Source organism: Neovison vison, chromosome 7, assembly GCF_020171115.1.
Source record: "Neovison vison isolate M4711 chromosome 7, ASM_NN_V1, whole genome shotgun sequence".
Taxonomy (NCBI): domain Eukaryota; kingdom Metazoa; phylum Chordata; class Mammalia; order Carnivora; family Mustelidae; genus Neogale; species Neogale vison.
The window spans coordinates 42382203-42408806 of NC_058097.1; the positions used below are offsets into that span (position 1 = coordinate 42382203).

The following is a 26604-nucleotide window of genomic DNA, read 5'->3' on the forward strand; positions in this document are numbered from 1 at the left end:
CATGTATCCACCATTACAATACCACACAAAATAGTTTCACCTTTCCATCCCTACCCCCATCTCATGATCTCTTGGCAACCACTGATCTTTTTACTGGTCTCTATAGTTTGGCTTCTCCTAGAATGCCATATATTTGTGGTCAGAGAGTTTACTGCCTTTTCAGATTGTCTTCCAAAATGGCTGTATCATTTTGTACTCCCACCAGCAATGAAGGACAGTTCCTGTTGTTCCACATCCTCAACAGCATTTGGCGTCATTTTTTTTGGATTTTAGACATTTTAATAGGTGTGTAGAAGTATTCCATTGTTGTTTTAATTTGCAATTCCCTAATGACATTATGGTTAGCAACTTTTCATGCTTATTTGCCATCTGTACATCTTCTTCAGTGAGAAATCTGTTCATAACTTTTGTCCATGTTTAAGCAGATTGTTTTCTTATGGTTGGGTTTTAAGAGTTCTTTGTATATTTTAGATACAAGCCCACCATCAGGTATGTGTTTTGCAAGTATTTCTGCCAGTCTGTGATTTGTCTCATCATTCTTGTAACAGCCAGTGCTATGAGTCTCGAAAGGCTCATAGACCAATGGCAGACATGCTGGCTAACTGATTTTGGTTTTTAACAGCAAAACACCCCACAAAAGGCAGAAGGGTGACAATGTTTGAGCAAAGTGGCACCTTTTGAGAATTAGGCACTGTGGAATAGCAGCTGTTCTTTCTTTCAGGAAAGCCACCTGGATTACAGCAGCCCATGGCACCTTCTTATGGTTCTCAGCCCTTATGAAACACTTAAGCTGGACTCAGCTTCTCGCCACAATTTTCTATCTTAATCGTAATCCCATGGTCCCTTTCTCCCTGGGCCAAAGGCTCAGCCAACCCTTGGATGTCTCTCTGACTCCTCACACCCACAGGGTCCCACATTGTTATCAACATTTCCCCTAGAGTTGTCCCTTCTCTGACATCTGCATTTCAAGGTCTGCTCCGGAGCCCAGAGCCCTGGACCTCACCCTGGATGCCCCACCCTCTACAGCCAATCAACATCCGGACTCATTCACTCAGTTGTCTCCCCTCTGCTCCACAGCCGTATATGGTCCACCATTGCCCTCCACCCCCATACCTCATCCTGTCCCCAGTTTTATTCTCACCCCACCACCTCTCCCCTCATTTACTGAATAACTACTCAGAGAGTCAGGCTTTGTACCAGACATCGAGGACAGAGTGGTGACCTAACCATGTTCAGTGAAAGGTCCCTGAAAGTTGCCATTTCTCAGGGCCCTGAATGAGGCTGAGTGGGCTCTCCAGAACACCACTACCAGTATCCACTGCTTCCTGGGGCAGCCCACAGACCTCTGACATTCCCTGTGTCCCAAACTGACCCACTCCTATTGTTTATTTTCCACCATCCCTACCTGGTGATGGTGATCCGTCTAAGTCCTCCACTGAACCTGAGCTCCGTAGCATGGAGACTGGGGCTCTCTCATCCACAGCAGTGTCCCCGGAGCAGGGTCGGCTCATGGATGTTATGGAATGGTAAAGACGAGGAACACCTGGAAGAATGCATGCCGGGGAGATATCAGGGTCGTGCTATCGGCCCCCTATCCCTCCTCACTCAGACCTAAAACAACCTGTTTCTGAAATCAAGGAGCAGTAAGTTTGACATCTCCGCACCTGGCCTCCCAGGATGAAAAGTCTCATTTTGTCAAGAGATCAAGGGAGGCATTTGGAACCTTTTGCCTCTTAAGGGGCACTTGGTGGTGAGCGGGAGGACGAGGAAAGCGAACGAGCCTCACCGTTTCTCCTCACTCGAAGATAACCAAGCCGGAGGAGCAAGAAACGTGAGCACTGCTCCGTGGCGCGGCGGTGCACCGAGACCCTAGTCCGCCTGGCCACAGATGGCGTCACTGCCGGCGCGCTCGTGACGTCAGAGGCGGGCGCCACACTTGAAGAGGGTGCGGGAAGCCGGGGAGCGGAGCTGTCATGGAGTTAATGCAAGAAGTGCGGGAACTGGGCTGCTGGGCGACGGAAGAGATGGGAGCGCCGGTCGCAGCCCGAGCCCCGGAGTCGACGCTGCGCAGGTGAGGGACGCTCTGAGAGTGAGCACTCCCAAACCCTCGAGTGGTCTCCAGGGATGAGAACCCCACCCCTCCCTGAAGACCCGCCTTCCTCTGCCTCAGTGAGAATAACCCTTAAGGGCGCCCCCTCCCCCGCCCCGACACACGCACACCCAGTAGTATATTCAAGAAGAGGATCCTGGGTTGAATGAAGATCCCCTGGCTGTGATCTCGACACTCCCACCCCCCACCCCGTGAGACCACCCAGAGTGAGAGCGAGGCACCAGTGAGGATCCTCCGAAATTCAGTGGAGACCCCTTCCCGTGTGGAAGTAAGATCTTTGGAGTGAGACCGTCCCTGCAACAGCCTACCACCCCCACCCACCCCAACCAGTGAAGAGACTGGAGTTACCAAAGACCACCCCACAGGAGATTGAATTTATAGGAGTGATGACCCACATCTGGTAATGAGAGCACTTCCTGGCAGTATATTCCCCACCCCTCTCCTCTGGGAGTGACTAGAGATAGCCCTCTTCTCCCAGGAGAAAGGAATCACCCCACCACGGAATGAGAATATCCCCCACACAGAAAGAAGCCCACAACTCAGTGACCAAAAACTCCCCAGAAGGGACTATCTCACCCCAAAAAGTATGGGCTCTCTTTCCCCCCAGAAGTGAGAATTCCCTAGTAAAAACCTTACCCACCGTGACCAGCCTGGGAATAAGGGTGAGCCACCCTGTGTGATGCCGGAGGTGTACCTTTACACACTCTCCCCGCAGACTGTGTCTGGGCCAAGGGGCCGACATCTGGGCCTACGTCTTGCGGCATGTGCACAGCCAGAGGTGAGCCTGGCCACATGAGGGAGGCTGTGATGGGGAAGGGACACAGGCAAGCCCCACAGTAACACCTCTTCCTTCTGCCTCTCCACTGTAGGAGTGTCAAGAAGATCCGGGGAAACCTACTCTGGTAAATGGTTCTATATTCCCTCCTGTTAATCCTAGTCCCATCCAGCTGTGTTTTCACCCACAGCCTCACACCACTTGTCTCCCCTGCAAGTCCCTGTCATCCCCTAACTCTGGTCTCATTTCCTCAGGTATGGCCACCAGGATAGTCCAGAGGTGAGAAGCACGTGTTATAAGATCTTTTATCCAAAAAGAGGACATGTAGATTTCTGCTCTAGGCCCAACCTTGTGCTATGGGATGCTGGGGACTACTGAGTCACAAGACAGCTCTGATCCCCACACTCGCAGGACTTAACAGTCCAAGGGAGGCAGGCATGAGCTGGATGTTGAGGGGACATGGATATGAGGCATCCAAGCTGATGAGAGGAGATGGGAGAAAGGACTGGTTTCGGAGATATACTGAGGCCAGTGTAGGACCTATTGTGTGCAAGGGGCCCCAGTGCCATCTAGGGGGAGGTTTCCAGAAGACCTTGGGGCCCCTCGATGTGGTGCTCAGTGGGGAGGTAAGAACTGGGGCAGAGATGTAGTGTCATCAGTGCAGAGACAGGACACGGGTTAGGATGATAAGGGAGGCAATACCAGGAGAAAGGAGGAGGCCAGATAGTACCCTAGTGTTCTTTTGGGCCCAGAGAATAAGACACAGAAATTCCTCACAATAAACCCTCTGCTACCTCCCTGTGCAGGCAAGGAGACCAGTGCTCCCCAAATAGCAGTCAGTCCAGGCCAAGCCCCAGCCAGGCCATGCATCTGACTCTGTACCTGATCCCACCAGGCCCATCGGAAGCTGGAGCTGGAAGCCGCTGTTGCTCACCTGCGGGCAGAGATCCAGGAATTAGACCAGAGCCTGGAGCTGATGGAGCAAGAGACCGAAGCTCAGGGTGACCTATGGGGCTGGGAAAATGAGCAACAGAGTGGTGGTGGGGGAACTGCTGATAGCCATGCCTTTCTTCTACAGACATGGCCCTGGAGCAAGCCCTGCAGAACATTCAAGACACCCAGCGTCGCGCTCTCCTCCTCCAGGCCCAAGCTGGGGCCATGAGAAGGCAGCAGCGTGGACTGCAGGATCCCGTGCAGCGGCTGCAGAATCAGCTGAGGCGTCTACAGGACATAGAGAGGTGGGCCTCAGGTGCTCAGGGACCAGCCTTCACCAGGCAGGGCAGGCAGACTTTTTCCATAGAGACCTCATTGCTCTACCCTGACCCCTTCTTGGGTTCCAGAATTCTGAGCTCCACTCCTTAGGATTTAAAGCCTGTGAAGTCAGAAAGTTTTCTCATCTCAGCCACTTATATTTCCAGTGCTTAGAATGGTCCCAACCATATAGCTAAAGAATGTTCTAGGGAAAGAACATTAAATAAGGGACAAGTACCTGCCTCCTGGGGCTTCTACTCTGATGCAGAGGAGCCAAAGATAAACTAGGAAGCAAACTCTATAACTGCAAGGAGAGATAAGTGCTGTGATTAAAAAGGTGGTGTGGGGACGCCTGAGTGGCTCAGTTGGTTAAGCAGCTGCCTTCGGCTCAGGTCATGATCCCAGGGTCCTGGGATCGAGTCCCACATCGGGCTCCTTGCTCGGCAGGGAGCCTGCTTCTCCCTCTGCCTCTGCCTGCCTGTGCTCGCTCTCTCTCCCTCTGTCTCTGACAAATAAATAAATAAAAATCTTAAAAAGGTGGTGTGATAGTAAAGGTGAGGGAGATATACTCCAGGGAGGATGGCCAGAGAAGCCGTCTCTGAGGAGGTAGCACTGAGTTGTGGAAGGAATCTCCAGGGAGAGGGACAGGAAGGGCAGAGGTGCTGAGTTTGGCATATGGGAAAAACAGCCAGGAAGCCAGTTCATCTTCAGTTACACAGGCAAAATGGAGGGCACAAGAAGGTGAGGTCAGAGAGGTGGACAGAGTGCCATGGGGGCGTCGGAATTTTACTCAGAGGCTGGGTTCATGCCTTAGCCTTCCACTTACAGCTCCGTGACCTTGGGCAAACTACTTAGCTTTTTTGTGCCTCAGTTCGTAAGCTCTATGGATTGGGGATTAATTTAAACCTACTTTATAGGTGAGTTAAATGATGCAGAGCACTTAGAAGAGTTTCTAATACCCATTATTACTATTTTGAATGTGATGGGGAAACGTTACATTTTTTCGAGGGTTTTGGGTAACAAGGTGACCTGATTTGTCTGAAGTTTTAACAGGATCATTGACTACTAGTTGGAAAATAAACTGCAGAGGGCAAGAGCAGAGGCCAGTGAGGAAGCTAATACAGCCAGGAAGTGTCAGTGGCCTGATTTTAGAGGTGGACCCTGAGATCTAGGCTTAGTGACTAGCCTTGTAGCAGAAAGAGACACATCCGTTCTAGCTCCCTTTTCCCAGTGACTCCTACCCCAACTCTACTTTTCTCTCCAGGAAGGCCAAAGTAGATATATCCTTTGGACCCTTGACATCAGCAGCCCTGGGCCTCGAACCTGTGGTTCTGGTAAGAGTCTTGGGCCCTGGGGAAACGAGTGGGGAGTCAGGTCAGGTGGACCCCTGGGTTGCCCTCATGTCCCATCCTCTTCTTCCCAGGGTGATGTCCGAAGAGCCTGCACCCTCCGGACCCAGTTCTTGCAGAAACTCCTAATTCCTCAGGCCAAGGGAGGCAGCGTCCTGTGAGTGTCATCCAGGCTCCATAGATTCTGACAAGAACCTGGGCTTTGATGAGGGAGTTACTCATCTGTTCATTCCTCAGACACTCAGCCTCTGGACTGTGTCAGCCCCAGGCCTTGGCCTGACAGTGCTCTCAGGTTGAGAGCAAAAAGAGACAAATACATTACAGATGGTGGCAACGTGGGTGATTAGTACTGTTGGGGGTGGGGAAGCCTGAGAGACTCCAGGTCCCCAGAGAAGATACCTTCCTCACTTAAAGAGTCAGGGAGGACAGGTTCTCTGGTGAGAAGGCTTAGGCAGGATGAAAGGTTAAGACAATATTCTAGACAAATAGCACATGTGAAAGGCCCTAAGAGCAGCTGGTTGGTGAACCCAAGTCTAGCAGGTATAGATGGACTTGGTTTCCTCATCATTAAAATGGGGACAGTGATAGCCCCCACCTTACAGGGTAGTGGTGATCAGTAGAGGGAGAGTTGATGTGTCTTGTAGTATTCTCTGTCCCCTTCTCCAACCCCACAGAACCCCTCGAGAGGACTACTTTGGAGCTTCCTACCAGCAGTGGCTTAGCTCTGTGGAGGTAAGGGGGGGCCTCACCTTCTGCCCCATGAGCAGACCTCAGGGTGCGAGGACCCAACTCTTGATCCCTACCTCATCACCATGGATCCCAGTGCATAGCCCCGCCCCCATCTAGCCCTACTTTACCCTTTCCCCTACCAGACACTACTGACAAACCATCCTCCGGGTCATGTCCTGGCCTCCTTGGAGCACTTGGCTGCAGAGCGGGAGGCAGAGATTCGGTCCCTGTGCAGTCCAGATGGGCTCCATACAGAGATGGACAGGTGTGGAGTGCCGTGCTCCTAAGGGCTGGGCAGGGCGGGCGAATGGGTAAGCCGGAACAAACTCTGGACCAAGTGCAGTCACCTGCTGATGGGGGTGAACCTGTGATCAGTCTGGCAGGTGGGCTGACATTGGCCACCCCCAAGAGCCCTGGCAAGCGGGGGACTCCTCCCTCAGCAGTTTTACCCCACCCCCAGGTCCCAGACACCAGACCAGTCAGACTCCAGCCAGGCCCTGCCATCCATGGAGCATCTCATCCAGGTGACCCCCAGGCATCCTTCCCAGGACTCCATCCCCTTCCCATCCCAAGGCCCACTTGATCCCCTTCCCCCCAGGGATCATGCCCACCCTGACTTTGTACTCTTGCCCCAGGAGGGCTGGCGGGCTGTGGGTGTACTGGTTGCCCAGCGGGGTCCCCTCCTGAAGGAGCGTCAAACCCTGACCCAGCGCCTCCAAGGCCTGATGGAGGAGGTGGAGAGATATGCCCCAGGATCCAGTGAGAGGTGAGGGGGCTCTCTCAGCAGAGACCTCTAGGGCATCTCTTTCCCAGAGGTCTCAGAATACTAGACTTTTTCTGCTCCTGTGGCTCCCAGTTCTGCCTCCCTGCTCTCCTGGTTTGTCTCCCTGTGTTTGTGGCTCCTTGTGCATCCTTACAGATCCATCTGCCGCCTCTACTGGGAGTCTTAGTCATCTTTCTTTTCTGCCATGCCCCAGGCAGGCCTTCATGCTGGGGCTCCGTGGCTGTGGCCTATGGGCAGAGCTCAAGGCCCTGCGTGCCCAGAGCCAGGAGCTGGAGGAGGTGGCTGGGCGGCGGCAGCTTCTGCTGCAGGAGCTACAGGCCAAACAGCAGCGGATCCTGCACTGGCGCCGGCTGGTGGTGAGAGGCTGGCCCTGGGGGATGTAGCAGTGCCTGATGGAGGCCCAGAGAGAGGCTGGGAGCCTTAGGTCCAAAACTTGGCCTCCAGTGGTGTGGAGAGGCCCAGAGTCAGTCTCCTAGGAGGCAGCAGGACCTGTGCAAAGGGGAGGGCAGGGGTAGAGGCTGGGAGGTGAGAAGTAAAATCTGCCCATCTTGGTGGTCTCATGGCTGCCCAGGAGGAGACACAGGAACGGGTCCGCCTCCTCATCAAGGGCAACTCAGCCAGCAAGACACGCCTGTGCCGGAGCCCTGCAGAGGTGAGATGGGAGTTGGGGCAAGGTCTGGGTAGGGCTGGGGCTTCTAGAGATGGCGCCAGGGGGCTCCAGGCTGCCCTTTGCATCCCTTTCATTCCCTGCAGGTGCTGGCTCTGGTTCAGCGAAAAGTGGTCCCCACATCTGAGGTGGTGGCACCACAGAGCCAGGAGCTGCTTCGCTGTCTGGAGGAGGAAGCCCGGCATCTTCCGCATCTTCTGCTGGGTTCCCTGCTTCGGCACAGCCCTGGAGGGTAAGACTGGAGCCACCCCCTTAAGCTCCTTCTGTGGGTGACTATCACTCCCTGATTCCACGCCAAAAACATAATCCTGGGCCTCCAGTGTTCCCAAGCTGTCAGACCTCACCCTCAGGTCTCAGTCCTACTCTGGAATCCTAGTCCCCAGACTCATCTCCAACTTTCTGGGCCTCCTGAGGCCAGATCTCAGCCCTCAGAACCTCTGGAATCCTAGCCTCCCTCCAAGTAGCCCACCCAGCCTGGACTTTCCCCCCAGATTACAGCCCCTGCCCACGGTCCTGCCATCCATCCACCAGCTGCATCCTGCGTCCCCGAGGGGCTCCAGCCTCATAGTGCTGAGCCACACACTGGGGCTGCCTGCAGGGAAGGTGAGTGCCTGTCCCCTAGCACCTGTCTTCCCACCCCTCCTCCTGCCCGAAGTGACTGTCCTTCCCCCTCCCTCCAGGCTCCGGAACTGCTCCTCCCAAAGGCTGCCTCTCTTCGCCAGGACCTTCTGTTCCTCCAGGACCAGCAGAGTCTCCGGTGCTGGGATCTGCTGCACGTGAAGACCAGCCTGCCACCAGGACCATCCACCCAGGGTAAGCCCTGCCCTGCCTTCACAACCAGCATCCCTGCCCAGCCCCGGGACAATCAGCCTCCAGAACAAATCCCAAACATCCATTGCTGACACAGGGCCTACTGTGTGCTGAGTGCTTTCAGTGTGTTCACTGGTTTCATCTGCACACCATGGGGTGAGCGCTGCCATTTGCCCCTTTTGCAGAGGCAAGAACTAAGCCTTGCTGGCTGCCTAGGTAGCAGAGCTAGGATTTAAATCCAGGCATTCTGACATGTGTCTGTACTCCTAACCAGGTGATCCTACCCATCAAATTACCAAGTACTCATGTATCACCATCCAGTAGGATATGAGAGTAGTTAAAAGTTGGGCTTTGGAGTTAAACTCCTCTCAGGCCTACCTCTTCCCTGCTGTGTGATCTACCAGTGCCTCCATTTTCTCCTCAGTGGAGTAAGCTAATCATAGTACCTTGCAGAGTTGCTGGGAAGACTCAGTCCAGTTACCCAAACAGGGCACTGAACAATGCATGGCATTTAGTAAGCGCTATGTGCCTCTGGTACAATTATGATCATTTTTTCTGCGCATGAAGTCTCTTTCAGTCCTTATGGTGAGGGTAGGATGTCTGTTGTTGTTGTTGAGAGAGAGGAGCAGGGAGGGAGAGGTGGGGAGAGAGAATCTTAAGCAAGCTCCATGCTCCGCACAGAAGCCAACATGGGGCTCAGTCTCAACCCTGAGATCAGGTCCTGAACCAAAATCAAGAGCCAAATGCTTCACTGGCTGAGCCACCCAGGTGCCCCCAAAGGTAGGGATTATTAAGACCCAATTTACAGATGAAGAAACAAATTCAGGAAAGTTGTTCCTTGCTAGATTCCCTCAGGAAGCACTTGCTAGGTACTTGCCACCTGCTGGTCCCGAGAGCTCAATGGGGAGAGAGGCCAGAGCTGCCCTTCCCAGGGATCCCAGTGGTAGAAGCAAAGAGCACAGAATCAAAGGGTAAATAGGAGAGGTATATTGATAAGAAACGACTCGGGTGCCATCATTTCCAGGCCTTCGGAAAGGCCTTCCCCTCTCTGATGAGCAGGGAGCTGTGTGTGAGAACAGCTCATGTTATGGCACAGAATCATCCCACCTTGTGGGATGAAGATCCCACTGAAGATCCGGCACTGAACATGGGCTTTAGCATGTCTGTGGCAGAACATAGTTCTCTCTGTTCTGAAAAGCAGTTTTGTTTTTCTTCTGCCTTGTTTCCCTCCCTCAGCAAATGACCCCACTCTCCTTACTGAGGCCAGCCACCCAGGAATCATGCTTAATTCCTCCCGGCTCCCTAACCGCCCCCCTCCCGACCTTCAACTTGTCAACAAGCCTTATAGGTCCCACTCCAGCATGCCCCAGTCTGCCCCCTGCCTCACTATTACACTTGACCGCAGGAGGGGCTGAAGAAAGGGCAAGTGTCAGGCCTGAGGTCAGGCAAGAATGGAGTGGAGTCAGGAGCCAGGCCCAGGAGCTCAGACTTCACTGCTGATCTGTACTTGCTCTGAGATGGATCTGGTTTGGACCTGTGAAGAGGAACTAGACCCAGTCACATCTCCAGGGAGAAACACTGCTGGAATGTCAGTTATAGCAGTCTAAGGAGGAAGCCTTGGGGTGAAGAACACTGGGAAAGGCTTCCAAGAGGAAACCTTGGTGTCTCGAGTGGGCCCAGAGGGACAGGCAAGGTTTTGGTAGTAGCAGAGGCAGATAGTGCAGACCCTCAAGTACTAGGCTGAGGAGCTCACACTCTGTTCTTGGGAGTACTAGGGAGCCTTGAAGGGTTCCGTGCAGAAGAGGAAGAGGATCAGGTTTATGCTTTAGAAAGATCACTCTGGCTGCCATGTAAAGAATGGACCAGAATGGGAGGCTGAGACCTGGAGCCTAGGAGGGAGGCTGGAGGGCAAGCAGGGAAGGTGGAGGAAGGGAAGGGATGGGCCAAGGAGATGGATGGTCTGTGCAGAAGGGAGGAAGGTACACAGGATGAATCCTGTGGGATGGTGGGCCTGCCCCTGAGATGAGGACCTGGAAGGAGGGAGAGATCTGGGAGACATGCTGAGGTCCTGACTAGGTGACTGGAGACTTGGTGACCCACTGGCCATAAGGCACCAGACAGCCCGAGGACTCAATGCTGCCTCCCGGGTTTCTCACCCACAGAGCTGCTGCAGATCCAGGCATCCCAGGAAAAGGAACAGAAAGACAATCTGGGGCAGGCTCTGAAGCAGTTGGAGAACGTGCTGAAACAAGCGCTGGAGCGAATCCCCAAGCTACAGGGGGTTGTGGAGGACTGGTGAGAGGGGCATGTGGTGGGGGGGTGGGGGTGGGCAGGGTGCTGAGCCAGGTGGAAGGGGCAGAACTTGGGCTGGGTGCGGGGGGCAATGTGTGGCTGGTAACAAGCAGGCCAGGATGTTGGGGGGGAGGCTGAGTGTCTAGAGGCCCAGGCCTTCCTGTGACACTATCCCCTTCCCCCAGGTGGGAGCAGCCAGGCCAAGCTGCCCTGTCCGAGGAGCTCTGCCAGGGCCTGTCCCTGCCCCAGTGGCGGCTGCGCTGGGTCCAGGCCCAAGGTGCCCTGCAGCAGCTGTGCAGATGAAAAGGGGCCTCAAACAGAAGTCAGGAGCTTCATATTCACCCCTTCATGAGACCTTTGGAAGAGAACATCACCTGGATGTGTCAGCCCACTGTCTCTACCCACACTTGCTGTCCCCCTCACAGGTGTTTCTGGACTTGTCTTTTCATCACATCAAAGCCAAGAGAATGGGGTACTCTGGACCCCACCCTAGGTCCCCCTGAAACTCCCCTCGTCAGCGGAAAGTCATTGAATGAAAAGTCATTGAGCACTTGCTGTAAACACTGAAGATCCGGCACTGAACAAAGTGCACGCAAGTCCCAGCCCAGGAAGTTGTTCAGCACAGGGAAGCAGACCGTTGACAAGTTAAGTGAGCACATAGCATGTTGGAAGATAAAAGCTCTGGAGAAAAAGAAAGCAGGCAGTAGGAGGTGTGACTTTAGCTAGAAGACAGCACACACTCTGTGAACGTGATTAGGGGGCATCTGAGAAGGGCCTGTGGGGGGCCAGAAGGAGGCAAGAGCTGGGGGAATGCCCTGAGCTCAAGGTTGTCTTCTAGTTTTTACATTGTTTCCTTTTTTACATTTAAATCTCTGAAGTCATTTGGAATTTATCCAAATGGATCCAGTTTTGTCTTATTTTACATATATCCCAATAGCACTTAAAATTCTCAGATCAGTGGTTGCCTCTGAAGGAGAGGTGGGTAGCAGGGATCAACCAAGGGTCAGGAGACAAGGGAACTTTCTAGAGTTGAAATGGATAGATGTCAGAACTCATCTAGCTATACTCTTTTAAGTCTGTGCATTTCACCATGAATTATTCTTCACCATGCATTATTCTTCAACTTATAAGGTAAAACTTTCCCCACCTATATAAAATAAGATTTCAGGTGATTTGAGATGCCACCTCTTCGTATGCTAAATGTCTGTGCGTAATCAGACTATATCTGGATTCTCTTCAAGTCTGTTGTCTGTGATTCTCATATGCTATCCCCACCGTGTTCTAATTATAAAGGTTTTATTATGTTTTAGGATCTGAAATGGCTGGTTGTTGTCTTGCTCTATTTTCTCAAGGCTTCCCTGTCTCTTCTCTTCTCGCTCATTTTTTCTCCTAAACGAAATGAACTTTATATCCAACCTGCCTGGTTCCAGAACAAATACGAACACAGATGGGAGTTTTACTGGGGTTGCAATAAGTTTACAAATGAGGGAGATTTTACATCTTTATGTCTTTAGCATATTTCCTTTCCTAAACCAAGACTGATCATGGGGGTCCTTGTCCCCCCTCCCTGCTTAATTTTTCTCCATAGTACATCTTTTTGGGTTTTTTTGTTGTTTTTTTTTTTTAGGATTTTATTTATTTATTTTACAGAGAGAGAGAGATCACAAATAGGCAGAGAGGCAAGTGGGGGCGGGGGGAAGCAGGCTCCCTGCTGAGCAGAGACCCCCCCCCCAATGTGGGGCTTGATCCCAGGACCCTGGGATCATGACCTGAGCCAAAGGTAGAGGCTTTAACCCACAGAGCCACCCAGGCACCCCTCCATTGTACATCTTCTAACATACTTTGTGTTCTACTTTATTTATCCTTTGTTGTCCTCCAGACAGAATGGGAGCTCCCTGAAAGTGAAGTTCTCTATAAACCAGAAGTTGGGCAAACTTTCCTAAATATGATTCAAACTCCAGATGCAGTAGGGTAATTATTTTTTTTTTGCAGTAGGGTAATTATTAATGAAAACATAAAAACAAACTTTTGCAGGGTACCTGGGTGGCCCATTTGAGTGGCTGACCCTTGGTTTCCACTTGGGTCATGACCTCAGGGTCATAGGATCAAGCCCTGCATTGGGCTCCTGTTCAGCACAGTCTGTTTGGGATTCTCTTTCTCCTCCCTCTGCCCCTCCCCATGGTTGCACACACTCTTGATCAATCAAGTAATTAATTAATTTTAAGAACTTTTGCAGGGCAAAAAATAATAATAAAGTAAAAATTGATAAATGGGAGGGGAGAGGGATTTGCAGTTTATACCATAAAGGAGTGTGTGTGTGTGTGTCAAAATGGAAAAAAAATTCCAAGTCCATAGAAGAGTTGGCAAAGCGAATGGACGATTCTCAGAAAATATCCTCGAATTCAATATAATAAGAGAAAAGCAAATTAAAACCCTACTTTGAGTGCTTGCTTCAGCAACACATATACTAAAAACCCTACTTTGGTACATTTTCCACCTATCAGACTGCAAGACAACTTGGGGGACCTTGTATGAAACGACTATCTTCAGAAAGTCATTGAGGCTTGGGTGGGGACAACCACGTGCAAGGTGGGTCTTGATCAAACCATGGAATTTTTTTAAGTGAAAGTACACTTAGGGGACAACAGGAAATTTGAAAATTGGGAATGGGAAACTTGTATGTTAGAGAATATTACTGTGTCTTTGTTAAATGTCTTTACTGAGATAATGGCATTGTGTTTGGGTGGGAGACTATTCTTAGAGGATGTGTGTTGAGGTGTTAAGGATAATGTCTGCAACTTTGAGATAGTTGAGAAGAGAATAAGGTAAAAGGGACAGAAATGAAGCCAAACATCTATGTATACTGTTTCATACTTTGCACTGTGGAAACATCTAATTTATCATAATTTTTAAAAGTGAGAAAGTAATCCCTAAAAGCTGAAAACAAACAAACAAACAAACCTAACTATATCATGTTGGTAGCACAATTGATTCAGATGAGAATTATTCCACGTTAGGTTAAAACAGTACTTTGGGGGCACCTGAGTGGTACAGTTGGCTAAGCATCTGCCTTTGGCTCAGATCATGATCCCGAGGATATGGGATCAAGTCCCACAGTGGGTTCCCTGCTGAGTGGGAAGTCTGCCTTTCCCTCTACTTCTGCTTCTCTCTCTCTCTCTCTCTCTCTCTGCCAAATAAACAAATAAAATCTTTGAAAATAAAGTAAAATAGTACTTTTACTCGATGCCTCCAGTGGTACAGGTATCCTAAGGGAAAAAGAACAACAATACAATCTTAAACTGCATTTATTAGTCTTACAGTCCGTAGTAACACTGGTTTTTATTTTGATAAAAACACATAGTTTACATTTTTGAGACCCTACATTATATATTTTGAAATTATTTATTTGACTAAAGCAAATAATTATTTGTGCTAATGCTACTGGGAAACAGGATTGTTTTTTTTTTTTCAAGATTTTATTTATTTATTTGACAGACAGAGATCACAAGTAGGCAGAGGCAGACAGAGAGAGAGGGGGGGAAGCAGGCTCTCCACGGAGCAGAGAGCCCGATGTGGGGCTCAATCCCAGGACTCTGGGATCATGACCTGAGCAGAAGGCAGAGGCTTTAACCCACTGAGCCACCCAGGCGCCCCAGGATTGTTTTTTAAAGTAGGCTCCATGCCTGGCGTGGAGCACAATGAGAGGCTTCAACCCATGACCCTGAGATTAAGACCTGAGCTGAGATCAAGAGTTGGGTGTTTAACTGACTGAGCCATCCAGGTGCCCTGCTGAGGACCAAGGGGTTTTTTTTTCCTTCAATATAAATGAAAAGAAATAAAATCAAAGGAGTAAACACCCTGTAATCTTTCATTTGACTTGGGAAGAATGAATTCATGGGTTTTTCTCTTTCTAGAAAACGTATTTCCCTCTCTAAGTCCACAGAAAAATTCTAATTATGACAAGCCAGTAACAGTGAGCAACCCTAGTCCCAGACTATGGTCTCTAAATGCCATTTTTGACTAGATAAAACCAAGGATCTTTGGGGAGACAGGGGATTCCAGATCTGGGACAGGAAATTGACAAATGAGTTTGAGGCATCTTGTGTCAAAAAGCAGGGAGGTCTTCTAAGACCAATGAGGTTGAGTCAGAAGGACTCAGGAGTCAATCTGAAAAGACTGCCACTGGCCAAAGATGGGACATTCTGAGTAGCAATTAGAGCTACTGCAGTGATTTGAAGCACATCAAATATGTTAGAAAATGTAAGTTCATATTAGTATTCATACACACAGTACCTCACTGGTCACTTTTTTTTAAATGTTTCTAAATGTCTCTAATGTTTCTCTTTAATGTTAATCTCTTTAATGTTTCTAATGTCTCATTTTAAAAGATGAGAGACATTTTTTTAAAGATTTTATTTATTTATTTGACAGAGAGATCACAAGTAGGCAGAGAAGCAGGTGGGGGTGGGTGGGTCAGGGGGGAAGTAGGCTCCCTGCTGAGCAGAGAGCCCAATGCAGGGCTCAATCCCAGAACCCTGAGATCATGACCAGAGCCAAAGGCAGAGGCTTAACTCACTGAGCCACCCAGGCATCCCCTCACTGGTCACTTTTTGAAGGGTGCTAGGAACCAAGTCATTTTGTTTTGTTTTGTTTTCATTAAATAGGGAAAGAATCAAGCATGTCCCCCCTCTAGGTGAACAAGTAACCAAACTCCTGATAAGGGGGAAGTTATTTATGAAAGAATAACTGCTAATTAGAGAAAGAATGATAAAATTTGATAACCACTATTTTCCGTTTATCAAAAAAAGTAGTAGATGCAGTAATGATGATCAAGGGCTGCTAAAGCTAGTAGTGGAAAGATTGGGCATCTTAAGATGGAACAGGATGACACTGCTGATCAGTCTTAGGGACCAAAGGAAGACAACTAGACATCATGTGCTCCTGATAGAATACAGTAAGATACGGTGGTATATTACAATAGCACTATGGAATGCATACTCTCTCACCAAATAAACTCTAAATCTAATCAAGCTTTTAGCTGTCAATACAATATATAAGAAAGGGGGGCAGTGAGGAACAAATGAAACTATAATCAGTCAAATCCAAAATATGAGATATCCTATAGGACAACTGGTCCAGTTTCTTCAACAAATAGAAAGCCACAAAAAAAGCGGGGGATAAGGGGGACAAAAAGGCAGGGGGAGGGAAATGTATAGACTAAAAAAGAATGAAATTTTAGATGCTAAAACAATTTCAGCAACAAAATAGTGTTGAATTATAACCCAGAGTATAAAATATCCATGAGTCCATACTGATAAAAATGATGTAATAAAAGAACAGACATCCTCTGTGCAGAAGAATTGCGTGTAATTAATGTAAATATTCCATTCTTAGAAGGTAAAATTTAACTCTCCACCCCTTAAACGTGGGCTGTGCATAGTGACTTCCTTCCAAAGAGCATGGAAAGGGAGTAAGAAGAAAAGTAACTTTATAGTGGAAAAACCTGACAAACGCTACCTCAGCCAAGAGATCAAAGTTAAAACACCAACAGTTAAGTCATATTGATAGTATGTGTGCCCTTGATATGACGTGATGAGAATTGCACTTTACCTCTGAGGTCTACCCCCAACCCCCATCCCCTGAAAGACCCCACATAACCCCACTCTAATGATGAGAAACACATCAGATCCCAAATGAAGAACGTTCTACAAAATACCTGACCAGTACTCCTGAAAACTATCAAACTCATGAAAAGCAAGGTAAGTGTAAGAAATTGTTACTGGCAAGAAGAGCCTAAAGATGGGGCACCTGGGTGGCTCAATGGGTTAAGCCTCTGCCTTCGGCTCGGGTCGTGATCCCAGGGTCCTGGGATCGAGCTCCACATCAGGCTCTCTGCTCAGCAGGAAGCCTGCTTCCTCCCTCTCTCTCTGCCTGCTTCTCTGCCTACTTGTGATCTCTGTCTGTTAAAAATAAATAAAATCTTAAAAAAAAAAAAGAGCCTAAAGAAGCAAGGCTACTAAATGCAATGTATTCTGGATGGAATGCTCAAATGTAAGAGATTAAACACCAAGAAAATATGAATACAAAGTATGGATTCTAGTTAATAATGTATTTTTTTAAAAAGGTGTCCTATTCTTTTTATCGCATCTATAGCACAGAAGCAAACAAAAGCCAGTGGTTTTTTAAAAATACTTATTTACTTGAGAGAGAGAAAGAGAGCGAGAGCACAAGCAGGGGGAAAGGGCAGAGGAAGAGAGAGAAGTAGGCTTCCAGCTAAGCAGAAGCCCAGATGGAGCTCAAACCCAGAACCCTGGATCATGACCAGAGCCCAATGCAGAGGCTTAGCCCACTGAGCAACCCAGGCACTCCTAGTGTTGTGTGTTTTAAATATTCGTAATGAGGGGCACCTGGGTAGCTCAGTGGGTTAGACCTCTGCCTTCTGCTCAGGTCATGATCTCTGGGTCCTGAGATGGGGCCTAGCAACCGGCTCTCTGCTCAGCGGGGAGCCTGCTTCCCCCTCTCTGCCTACTTGTGATCTCTCGCTGTCAAATAAATAAATAAAACCTTCTTTTTTAAGCTTTTTTTTTTAAAAGACTTTATTTATTTGACAGACAGAGATCACAAGTAGGCAGAGAGGAAGAAGCAGGCTCCCTGCTGAGCAGAGAGCCCAACGTGGGGCCTGATCCCAGGATTCTGGGGCAACCCAGGCGCCCCAATAAAACCTTTTTTAAAAATAAATATTCGTGGGGCACCTGGGTGGCTCAGTGGGTTAAACCTCTGCCTTCTGCTCAGGTCATGGTCTCCGGGTCCTGGGATAGAGCCCCCCCGGTATCGGGCTCTCTTCTCAGCAGGAAGTCAGCTTCCTCCCCCGCTACCCCCCGCCCCGCCTACTTGTGATCTCTCCTTGTCAAAAAAAATAAATAAAATCTTAAAATAAATATTCGTATGAAACACATTGAGGACTACCAAAAAAAAAAAAAAAAAAAAGGATCAGTCAGCTCTGTCCCAAGAAAAGACAGAGAGACCAAATCTACACACACGCGACTTTCTGGGTTGACGCATTTTACTACTCTCTCGGCCTTTACAGGAACTATTCTCCCACCCAGAACATCTCCATTTTCATGTAGCAACTCTTCAGACGTCACCTTCCCCAGAAAGCGTGGTTCAGGCGCCCCCGTCCCTGGTGTTTCTGGAAGTAACTGTCCAGTAGTGCGTTTCTACCGACTAAAAGGCCACGGCACTCAACACTCCACAGCCTCGCCCAGCCCTGCGTTGATACGGACCTCTGTGTTTTAAAACTTCCGGAAGGAGCCTCAGTGGCACAGGCGGAGCCTCAGTGGCACAGGCGGAGCCTCCAAACTTTTCTGAGCTCTCAAAGGTCCGGTTTCCTCGTTAGGGACGGGGCCAACCACTTTACAGCTCTCTCATTAGCCCTTGTTCCTCCAATGAAGGCGTGGCCGCCTCACTTAGTTGCACTTACTTAGACCCAGGCTCTTCATTGGTTCTTTTTTCCTGCACTCTGATTGATTTATTTTCCTCCTTGGGGCGGGCCCTCCAGGTGTGATCAGATTCTCATTGGCCTCTCTTCATCTGATGTCATGGACCAGCGCCCGTCGCTTTCTCTGATACGTCATTCAAGGGCGCCAACCCCGACAAGACCAGAGAGTAGACAGCGGAACTGGAGGAGGCCGCTGAGCCGAGGCGGTAGTAGTGGCGACAGCGACGGCAGCAGCGATGGCCGGGGCGGGACCAGCCCCGGGACTCCCGGGAGCAGGAGGACCTGTGGTCCCAGGCCCTGGCGCCGGCATGCCGGGCAAGAGCGGGGAGGAACGCTTGAAGGAGATGGAGGCGGAGATGGCCCTGTAAGGCCCGCGATAAAAAGCTGTCCCAGAGTTAGAGCCACCGAGCTCTGGAGTCTCCAGGCCGAAACTTAGCCCGCTATGGCTCTGTCATGGGGAAATGGGACTTTTGGGATTGTGGGGGAGGGAGTAAGAAGAGGTTGGCAGGGGTGAAGGCGCTATCGCGGTATACCCAGCGTTTCAGAATTAATGGGAGGTCCTGAGCTCTGATGTCGGTTTTGCCTCCTCAGGTTTGAGCAGGAAGTTCTGGGGGCTCCGGTAACCGGCATCCCAACTGCTGTGCCTGCGGTGCCCACGGTCCCCACGGTAGAAGCGATGCAGGTCCCAGCAGCTCCTGTGATCCGCCCAATTATCGCAACCAACACTTACCAGCAGGTACGGCTGAGCCAAGGCATATAACTCCGAGAGCACAGTGCCTTGAACACAGTGTTTGTATACAAAGAGCTGTTGACATGTTGACTTATCGATTAACATGACAGATGTGTTTTATGTGTCAGGCACTGAGAACACAGTAACCACTAAGCAAACACTATCTCTGCCCTTCGGGAGCTTATATTCTGGAGCATGTTATCCAGTAGAACTTTCTGTAATGATAAAAATACTCTGTATCTATTTAAAATTTACATTTAAGTTAAATAGTTCTTTGGTCTTATTAGTTACATTCACCTGCTCAATAGCCAGCTGTATGCGACTAGTGGAGATAGACTACTAGAAAGAAAACAGGTAAATAAACTTGTTCATTCTGTCAGTAATTGTTGGGTGCCTTCTATGCATCAGGCACTATTCTAGGCATTAAGCACATAGCAGAGAACAATACAGAGAAAAACAGTCACTACCATTTTTGAGGTTTACATTTTACTGGGTGAAGACAGGTAAAGTAGAGTAAGAAAGGAAAGGTTTATCAGTGTGATGAGGAAAAGCCTTTCTGAGGAGGTGACAGTTAAGCAAAGATATAAAGGACATGATAGAGGGAACCTTGGGGAAATATAGGGGAACTGCGAGTTCAAGGGCCATGACACAGGTGACATGTTCAGGGGGCAGCAGAGAGAACAGTGTGGCTAGAGTAGAGCAAGCAAGCAAGCAAGCGAGAGAGACAGAGATTGTGAGGAGATGAGGACAGAGAGGTGATAGAGACAGACCTGGTAGTACCATGTGGGCTACCGTAAAGACCTTGGTCTTTACTCTGAGGTGGGATGCTTTTGAAGGATTTTGAGCAAAGGGGTAATATGGTCCAACTTAGACATTAACTAATTATGGCTGTGTTTGGAGAACAGACTGCAGGGGGCCGGGACAGAGTTAAGGAGACGGAAGAAGAGGCTACCATAATCATCTAGGCAAGATATAATGATGGCTTGGACCAGGCTGGTGGCATGGGAGATGAGGAGGACAGGATGGACACAACTTCAGATAGTGCTAAATGCACTGAGGAAGATGAAACAGGATAACAAGAAAAGTTGCAACTGAGAGGGGTGAAGGATGGCTTTCACTAGTGGAATCCCAAAAGCCTCCCTCTAAAGTGACATTTTAACTTAGACTTAAGGTTGACAGATAGCCAGCCCCACACAGAATACAGAGAATAAAACCCCTGGCCTCCCAGGGTGAGCCAGCCAGCGCAGCTTGTGGGCACTAAATCAGGCCCCTCACCCCAATTTCCTTCCCAACAGGTCCAACAGACTCTGGAGGCCCGGGCAGCTGCTGCAGCCACAGTGGTTCCTCCCATGGTGGGTGGACCTCCTTTCGTGGGTCCAGGTAAGGAGTGGTGGAGGAGAGGGAGCCAGGGGATCAATCAGAGTAATAAAACGGGATGCCTGGGACACTCCTCCCACAATCCTTGTCTCTTTCCATTCCAACAGTTGGCTTTGGCCCTGGTGATCGGAGTCACCTGGATAGTCCAGAGGCTCGAGAAGCTATGTTCCTGCGTCGAGCAGGTAGGTCCGGGCCAGGAATCCCACCTGTAACCAAGCACTCTTGTTTTGACGACTACAGCATCTTGCCGACATCATTGTGCTAACTCTTAATTTCATCCCCATTCTGACATTACCGTCTTCCTAAAGCACAAACCGGATCATACACTTAAGAGTTTGCCCTTAGTAAGGCTTCACTTGATCATTGCAAACCAACCCCCTTATTGTTACTCCTAATCCCTACTCTTTGCTGTGTTTCTCCATGGTACTTAATACCCTGTAACAAGCTATACAAATTATTTATTACGGTAATCACCTTTTGTTTCCTCTAAAATATAAGGTCTATGAGGAACAAAAGTCTTGTGCCTGCCACATTGTAAGCAGTATGTGCTATCTGTGGATGGGGTAAATAAACCATCAAATAAACACCAAGCTCCTCAGCTGGCAGTCAAGACCTTGCATCCCCTAGCCCCTTACACAGAGATCCCCATATACTCTCCAGAAGTCCTAGGCATTGCTAGAATGTGCCCACAATGTTCTTGTTGACCTCCCTTCTGTCCCCTGCTGTCATCCAGCTGTAATCTTCCAAAGCCTATTGACTAAATCAGAATCAAGTTAACTAAATCTATCCTCTCCACAGGTCATTCTTACTTTTGTTGTCAAGGTGATGTTTATATACACATGGTCAATTTTTCTAACACTACTTCCTGATATGTATGAAAAGAATACATGTTCTTTTTTTTTTTTTAAGATTTTTTTAAATTTATTTTTATTTGACAGACAGAGATCACAAGTAGGCAGAGAGGCAGGCAGAGAGCGAAGGAGGGGAAGCAGGCTCCCTGATGAGCAGAGCCTGATGCAGGGCTCAATCCCAGGACCTTGGGATCATGACCTGAGCCAAAGGCAGAGGCTTTAACCCACTGAGCCACCCTGGTGCCCCAAGAATACATGTTCTTAAAGTTCTGGTACAGTCACTATTAGATCAAACTTATGCGTTGTGTTACTTAATCTCTTTTACACTTTTTTAATCTGATATCTGAGAAATCTTAACATCTCTTCTTCTTTAGTATGGCTTTGATCAAAATGCACATCTGACCTAGTCACCCTGCCTAGCTACCAACCTTGCTGTGGCTCCGTGCTGCCCTCAGGAGGACATCCATGATCAGGCCAACAAGGCTATGCTTGGATGCCTGCTGACCTTTTGACCATTCTCTTACAATGCTTTCCAAATTTCAGCCTCTGTTATTAAAATTACACTGAATTGAAAAGGGAAAGAAAATAATTTGTAGATGTTCTCCTTGCCAGTAATCTTTACAGTCACCCTTTGCCTGACCAAAGGCAGCTGGGTCTTTATTATCCTTTAGGTTTTGGCTCATAGGTCCCTTTCTCTAGGAAAACTCTAGCTACCCTAACTAAGTCAGAGGGCTACTATGGTTTCCCACCACTCCCCAGACTTCCCCCTCATAGTTCCAGTCACCCTGCCTGGGCTTTACCCCATCCTGGCCCTGATCACTCTGGGCTGTCACCCTCTGGTGATGGGTCTCTTCCCTCCTGCTCTGGACCAGGAGCTCCCTGAGAGCCTTTGGTCCTTTGGTGTGTCCATAGTATTGTCCAGAACAGGGACACCCAAAGGAGATGCTCAGTGGTAAATTTTTGCTGAATGAACAAATGGAAAGACTCCTGCATCACCTAGAAGGTTCCCCAGACTCTTCTCCAGGATTTCTTGGATGCTGAGAGTACCCACACACACACACCTCACCTCAAGTGCCCCGGTCCCCCATGACACACACCCCCATCTCTCTCTCCCACAGCTGTGGCCCCCCAGAGGGCCCCTATCCTGCGTCCGGCCTTCGTCCCCCACGTGCTACAGAGAGCAGGTGAGGGGGCCAGGGTCATCATCTGTGCCACATAACTTTCCCCTTAAATCCTCCAACTCCCCCACTAACACCCTGACAGATTCTGCTCTTTCTTCTGCAGCAGGTGGTCCCCGCCCCATGGCCCTGCGGCCCCCTCACCAGGCCCTCGTGGGTCCCCCTCTGCCTGGCCCCCCGGGACCACCTATGATGCTGCCACCGATGGCTCGGGCCCCAGGGCCCCCCCTGGGCTCCATGGCTGCTCTGAGACCTCCGCTGGTAAGTGTGGACGGGGAGCTCGTGGCCAGAGGTGTGACGGGTGGAGAGATGCTCAATCCTGGCTTGATGGGCCATGTCTGAATCTGCCTTCTCACTCCTTGACTCTGTCTCTCACTATTTCTTTTTGTGGCTGAATCTGTTTTTCTTTCTTTTTGTGAGGAAAGTAGAGAAACACATGCCTTGGGTTGTTTCTGTCCCTATATCTCTATTTTTCTGATTGTCCCTCTCTGTTTTTCTGTCCTCGTGTCCTTGCCCTTGTGTCTGTCTCTGACTAGAAATTCCTTTCTCGGTGTAGGTGTCTCTTGTCTGCTCTCTGGCCTCAGACCCTTGCTTTGTTGTACAGGATGGGGGTAAGGTCTGAGCCTGGGAAAGGGCACTCTTCATTGTCTCCCTTTCCCACAGGAGGAGCCAGCAACACCTCGAGAGCTGGGGCTAGGCCTGGGGTTGGGCTTGAAAGAGAAGGAAGAGGCAGTGGTGGCAGCGGCAGCCGGGCTGGAGGAGGCTAGCGCAGCTGTGGCCGTTGGGGCAGGAGGTGCCCCCACCGGCCCTGCGGTCATTGGGCCCAGCCTGCCATTGGCCCTGGCCATGCCTTTGCCTGAGCCTGAGCCCCTGCCCCTCCCGCTAGAAGTTGTACGAGGCCTACTGCCCCCACTGCGCATTCCTGAGCTCCTGTCCCTGCGTCCACGACCCCGGCCCCCACGGCCTGAGCCACCACCTGGCCTCATGGCTCTTGAGGTAAGCAGGGAACATAGCAGCTGGGGATGGGAGGCAGGTAGAATGGGCAGGGAGGGCAGACAGGAACCCATGATCTTCCACACCCAGAAACCCATGTAGTCCTGTACTGATGGAGGTAAGAGGGACTCAGGAAATTGGAGGGGCTGGGAGGACATAGGGGAAAAGGAGACAGACACAGGTACTTCACATTAAGAAGTACATCCAGCTCTTTAATTATAGAAGCAGGACAGTGAGAGGCATAGGCAGGTGGGGGAAGGTTGAAGGGGACACATGGGTCCAGGAGACTTAACACCAAGCCTTTTGCGCCCTATCCCCCTTTCCTCTACAGGTCCCAGAGCCCTTGGGTGAGGACAAGAAGAAAGGAAAGCCAGAGAAATTGAAACGCTGCATTCGCACCGCAGCTGGGAGCAGCTGGGAGGACCCCAGCCTGCTGGAGTGGGATGCAGGTAAGGGGCCCAAGTGCAGGGCCAGGGATTGCTCAGTCAAGGACGCACCAAGGTCTCCTCCTTGGGGCAGACACAGGGAAGGTAAACCAACTCACTCCACAACTGCCGCCTCTCTGTAGGGCAGGCCCTGCTATTTGCCTGCCTCATGGAGGGCTAGGCTATGGTTCTGGGGGACAGGCCCCCACGTAGCCAGTGAACGGAATTTCATAAAGGTAACTGATACCTAGGACTTTCTGAACTGTTTTATTCATGAGAGGCCTGGCTTGCTAAAGGTAAAGGGAATTTTTTTTCTCTCTCAACTTCTTATGAAAAATTTTAAACACTGGGGGTGCCTGGGTGACTCAGTCAGTTAAGACTCTGCCTTTGGCTCCAGTCATAAACCCAGGGTCCTGGGAGCAAGCCCCACATCTGGTTCCTTGCTCAGTGGGGAACCTGCTTCTCCCTCTCCCTGCCACTCCCCCTGTTTGTGCGCGTGCTTTCTTTCTCTTCCTCTGTCGAATAAATAAATACAATCTTTAAAAAAAATTTTTGAAACACTGAATTGCGCAGTGAACAGTCATGTATATCCGCCCCTACATTCAGCAGTGGCCATTTTGCTGTATTCACTTTACCTTTCTGTGTGTATACATGTTTTTTTTGGATTTTGCTCAGTCATTTGGAGCAAGTTATAAATGAAGTTATCACTTCACTCCTAAATACCTCCGCATTCATCTCCTAAGAAAAGTGACAGTCTCTTTTATATCATAATATCGTTAACATTCCTAAGAAAATGAATGATCATTCTGTGTTATCTCATATTCCCTTTATGTTTAAATTTCCCTAGTTGCCTCTAAACCATCTGTTGCAGCCGTCTTTGCCCGTGAATCAGGATGCTGGCAATTTTCGGTCTCTAGATTACCTTGTAATGAAAATGGTCTCCCTACTACCACTTTGTCTTGCGTGTAACAGTTTTGTTTTTTTTTTAATGTCCAACCTAGTCGGTCTGTAGAAGATCCCTCCCTCTGAGTTTATCAGACTTTTTCCTCTTAGGGGAGCCTAACTTATTCTCAGAGAGTGTCCCTAATCACCACAGAAGCTGTGGGGCAGCCACAGTGCTAGCTGAGGAAATGGACCTGCCTCCTATCTGAGTCCTTGACTTCTGCCTCTTTTGAGAATCGTCCACCTGCCCCAGGCCAGGGCATGGCAGTGTCAGCCTAGAGGTGGTCAGGGCATGCTATAGACCCTAATTCTGTGATCTGGGCAAATCACTTAGGCTTTCTATCCTTCTTTCCTCACTCTTACAAGGGGATAATAATAGTATGTGCCTTGTTGGGAAGGGATGCTTTGGGCTTGAGTATATTCAGTCTGGCTCATGCCCAGCCCAGGGGAGATGCTCAGGAATGGCAGCTGAGGTCAGCCTTGGAGAAGGATCAGAGCGTGTTCATGTTTCGAGAAATTAGAGTGGGCTTTGCAAAGAAAGCAAACGGGTGTAAGGAGCCTGGGGGATATCCATGGGGAGAAGTCCAGGAGACCAAGGGGTGCCAGGAGCTCAGAGGAGAGGCCAGGGGTAGGACAGAGTTGGAGCCTTCATCATGGCAATGGGTGAGTTGGCCCTGGGGTGGGGAAAGGCAGTGCAGGTAGTTAAAAGTGAGGACTCTGGAGCCAGGTGCCCTAGCTCTGCGACTACCTGGTTGAGTAACTTTGGGCAGGTAACATGACTGTTCTGTGCCTCGGTATAAAAGGGCCCATTGGGCATTCCAGATGTGTTAGAACCTCATGAGTACTTAGTAGACAGTCTAGTGCAGGGTAAACACCATACAGATTTTGGCTGTTATTACAGAGAGGGCCCCAGGCCAAGACTGCTGGGAATACAGAGGGAGGGGGGTTTGGGGGATGCCTCCAGAGAAGGGGAGCTATTTAAGTAAGGCAGACACAGGACCAGGCATCTGCATCTTATGACCTCCTCTTTCCCAACCCCAGATGACTTCCGGATCTTCTGTGGGGATTTGGGCAATGAAGTGAATGATGACATCTTAGCACGCGCCTTCAGCCGCTTCCCATCCTTCCTTAAGGCTAAGGTGATCCGAGACAAGCGCACAGGCAAGACCAAGGGCTATGGCTTCGTCAGCTTTAAGGACCCCAGCGACTACGTGCGCGCCATGCGTGAGATGAATGGTGGGTGAGGCCTCTCTCAGGGACCATGGGTGTGACGAGCATCTGGCCTAAGCCTGACCCCGAACCTGACCTTGAACCCTCCATTCCCACAGGGAAGTATGTGGGCTCACGCCCCATCAAGCTCCGCAAGAGTATGTGGAAGGACCGGAACCTGGATGTGGTGCGCAAGAAGCAAAAGGAGAAGAAGAAGCTGGGCCTGAGATAGGGTCGGTGGTCAGGCACCCGCTCCCTCCTGGCCGGGCGCTGGCTCTTCTCCCCATTCTCTTTGGAAGATCCCCAACTAGCCACCCACCCACCCTCCCCAAAACCAGTTTCAATAAATTTACGTTATTTCCGTCCCTGGCTCGGCTTGCAAGCACTCTTTGGGGAGCAGGGCTTGGCATCCCCCAATCTGGGAATAGTGATGAGTAGGGAGCTTTGAAAGTTTACCTGGGCAAACATGCAGATGGACATCTTTCTGTCCCTACTGTGCTCCCGCCACATCTTCCTGAACCCTCTTTTAAGTGCATTTTGAGTACAGCCCATTTGACAGAGGAGAAAGTAAAGGCTTATTAGAGTGATGCCACAACCAAGCCGAGACTCAGTCCATTTGTCTTCCGACTCCAGC

The 26604-nt window shown here is 49.8% G+C and overlaps 2 protein-coding genes across 3 annotated transcripts; both read left to right on the plus strand.

The window, feature by feature from the left end:
• The first annotated feature begins 1931 nt into the window (after positions 1-1931).
• HAUS5 (HAUS augmin like complex subunit 5) lies at positions 1932-12086 on the plus strand. Its single transcript, XM_044256340.1, has 19 exons — positions 1932-2071; positions 2826-2888; positions 2980-3012; positions 3140-3164; positions 3781-3886; positions 3964-4123; positions 5401-5470; positions 5560-5642; positions 6160-6217; positions 6358-6479; positions 6675-6738; positions 6850-6980; positions 7192-7354; positions 7570-7650; positions 7752-7897; positions 8157-8268; positions 8346-8478; positions 10638-10770; positions 10953-12086. Exons 1-19 carry the CDS (start codon positions 1974-1976, stop codon positions 11068-11070), a joined length of 1899 nt encoding a protein of 632 aa, XP_044112275.1. The 5' UTR covers positions 1932-1973; the 3' UTR covers positions 11071-12086.
• A 6327-nt stretch (positions 12087-18413) lies between these two features.
• RBM42 (RNA binding motif protein 42) lies at positions 18414-26339 on the plus strand. Of its 2 annotated transcripts, XM_044256341.1 has the most exons (10): positions 18414-18629; positions 18857-19001; positions 20291-20375; positions 20480-20554; positions 22342-22407; positions 22487-22662; positions 23065-23397; positions 23726-23843; positions 25803-25997; positions 26090-26339. In XM_044256341.1, the coding sequence occupies exons 1-10, from the start codon at positions 18502-18504 to the stop codon at positions 26200-26202; spliced, it is 1434 nt and encodes a 477-aa protein (XP_044112276.1). In that variant the 5' UTR covers positions 18414-18501; the 3' UTR covers positions 26203-26339. The 2 variants fall into 2 exon arrangements, with proteins under 2 accessions (XP_044112276.1, XP_044112277.1); XM_044256342.1 differs by lacking the exon at positions 22342-22407 and having other exon boundaries at positions 22508-22662.
• Positions 26340-26604: the final 265 nt, after the last annotated feature.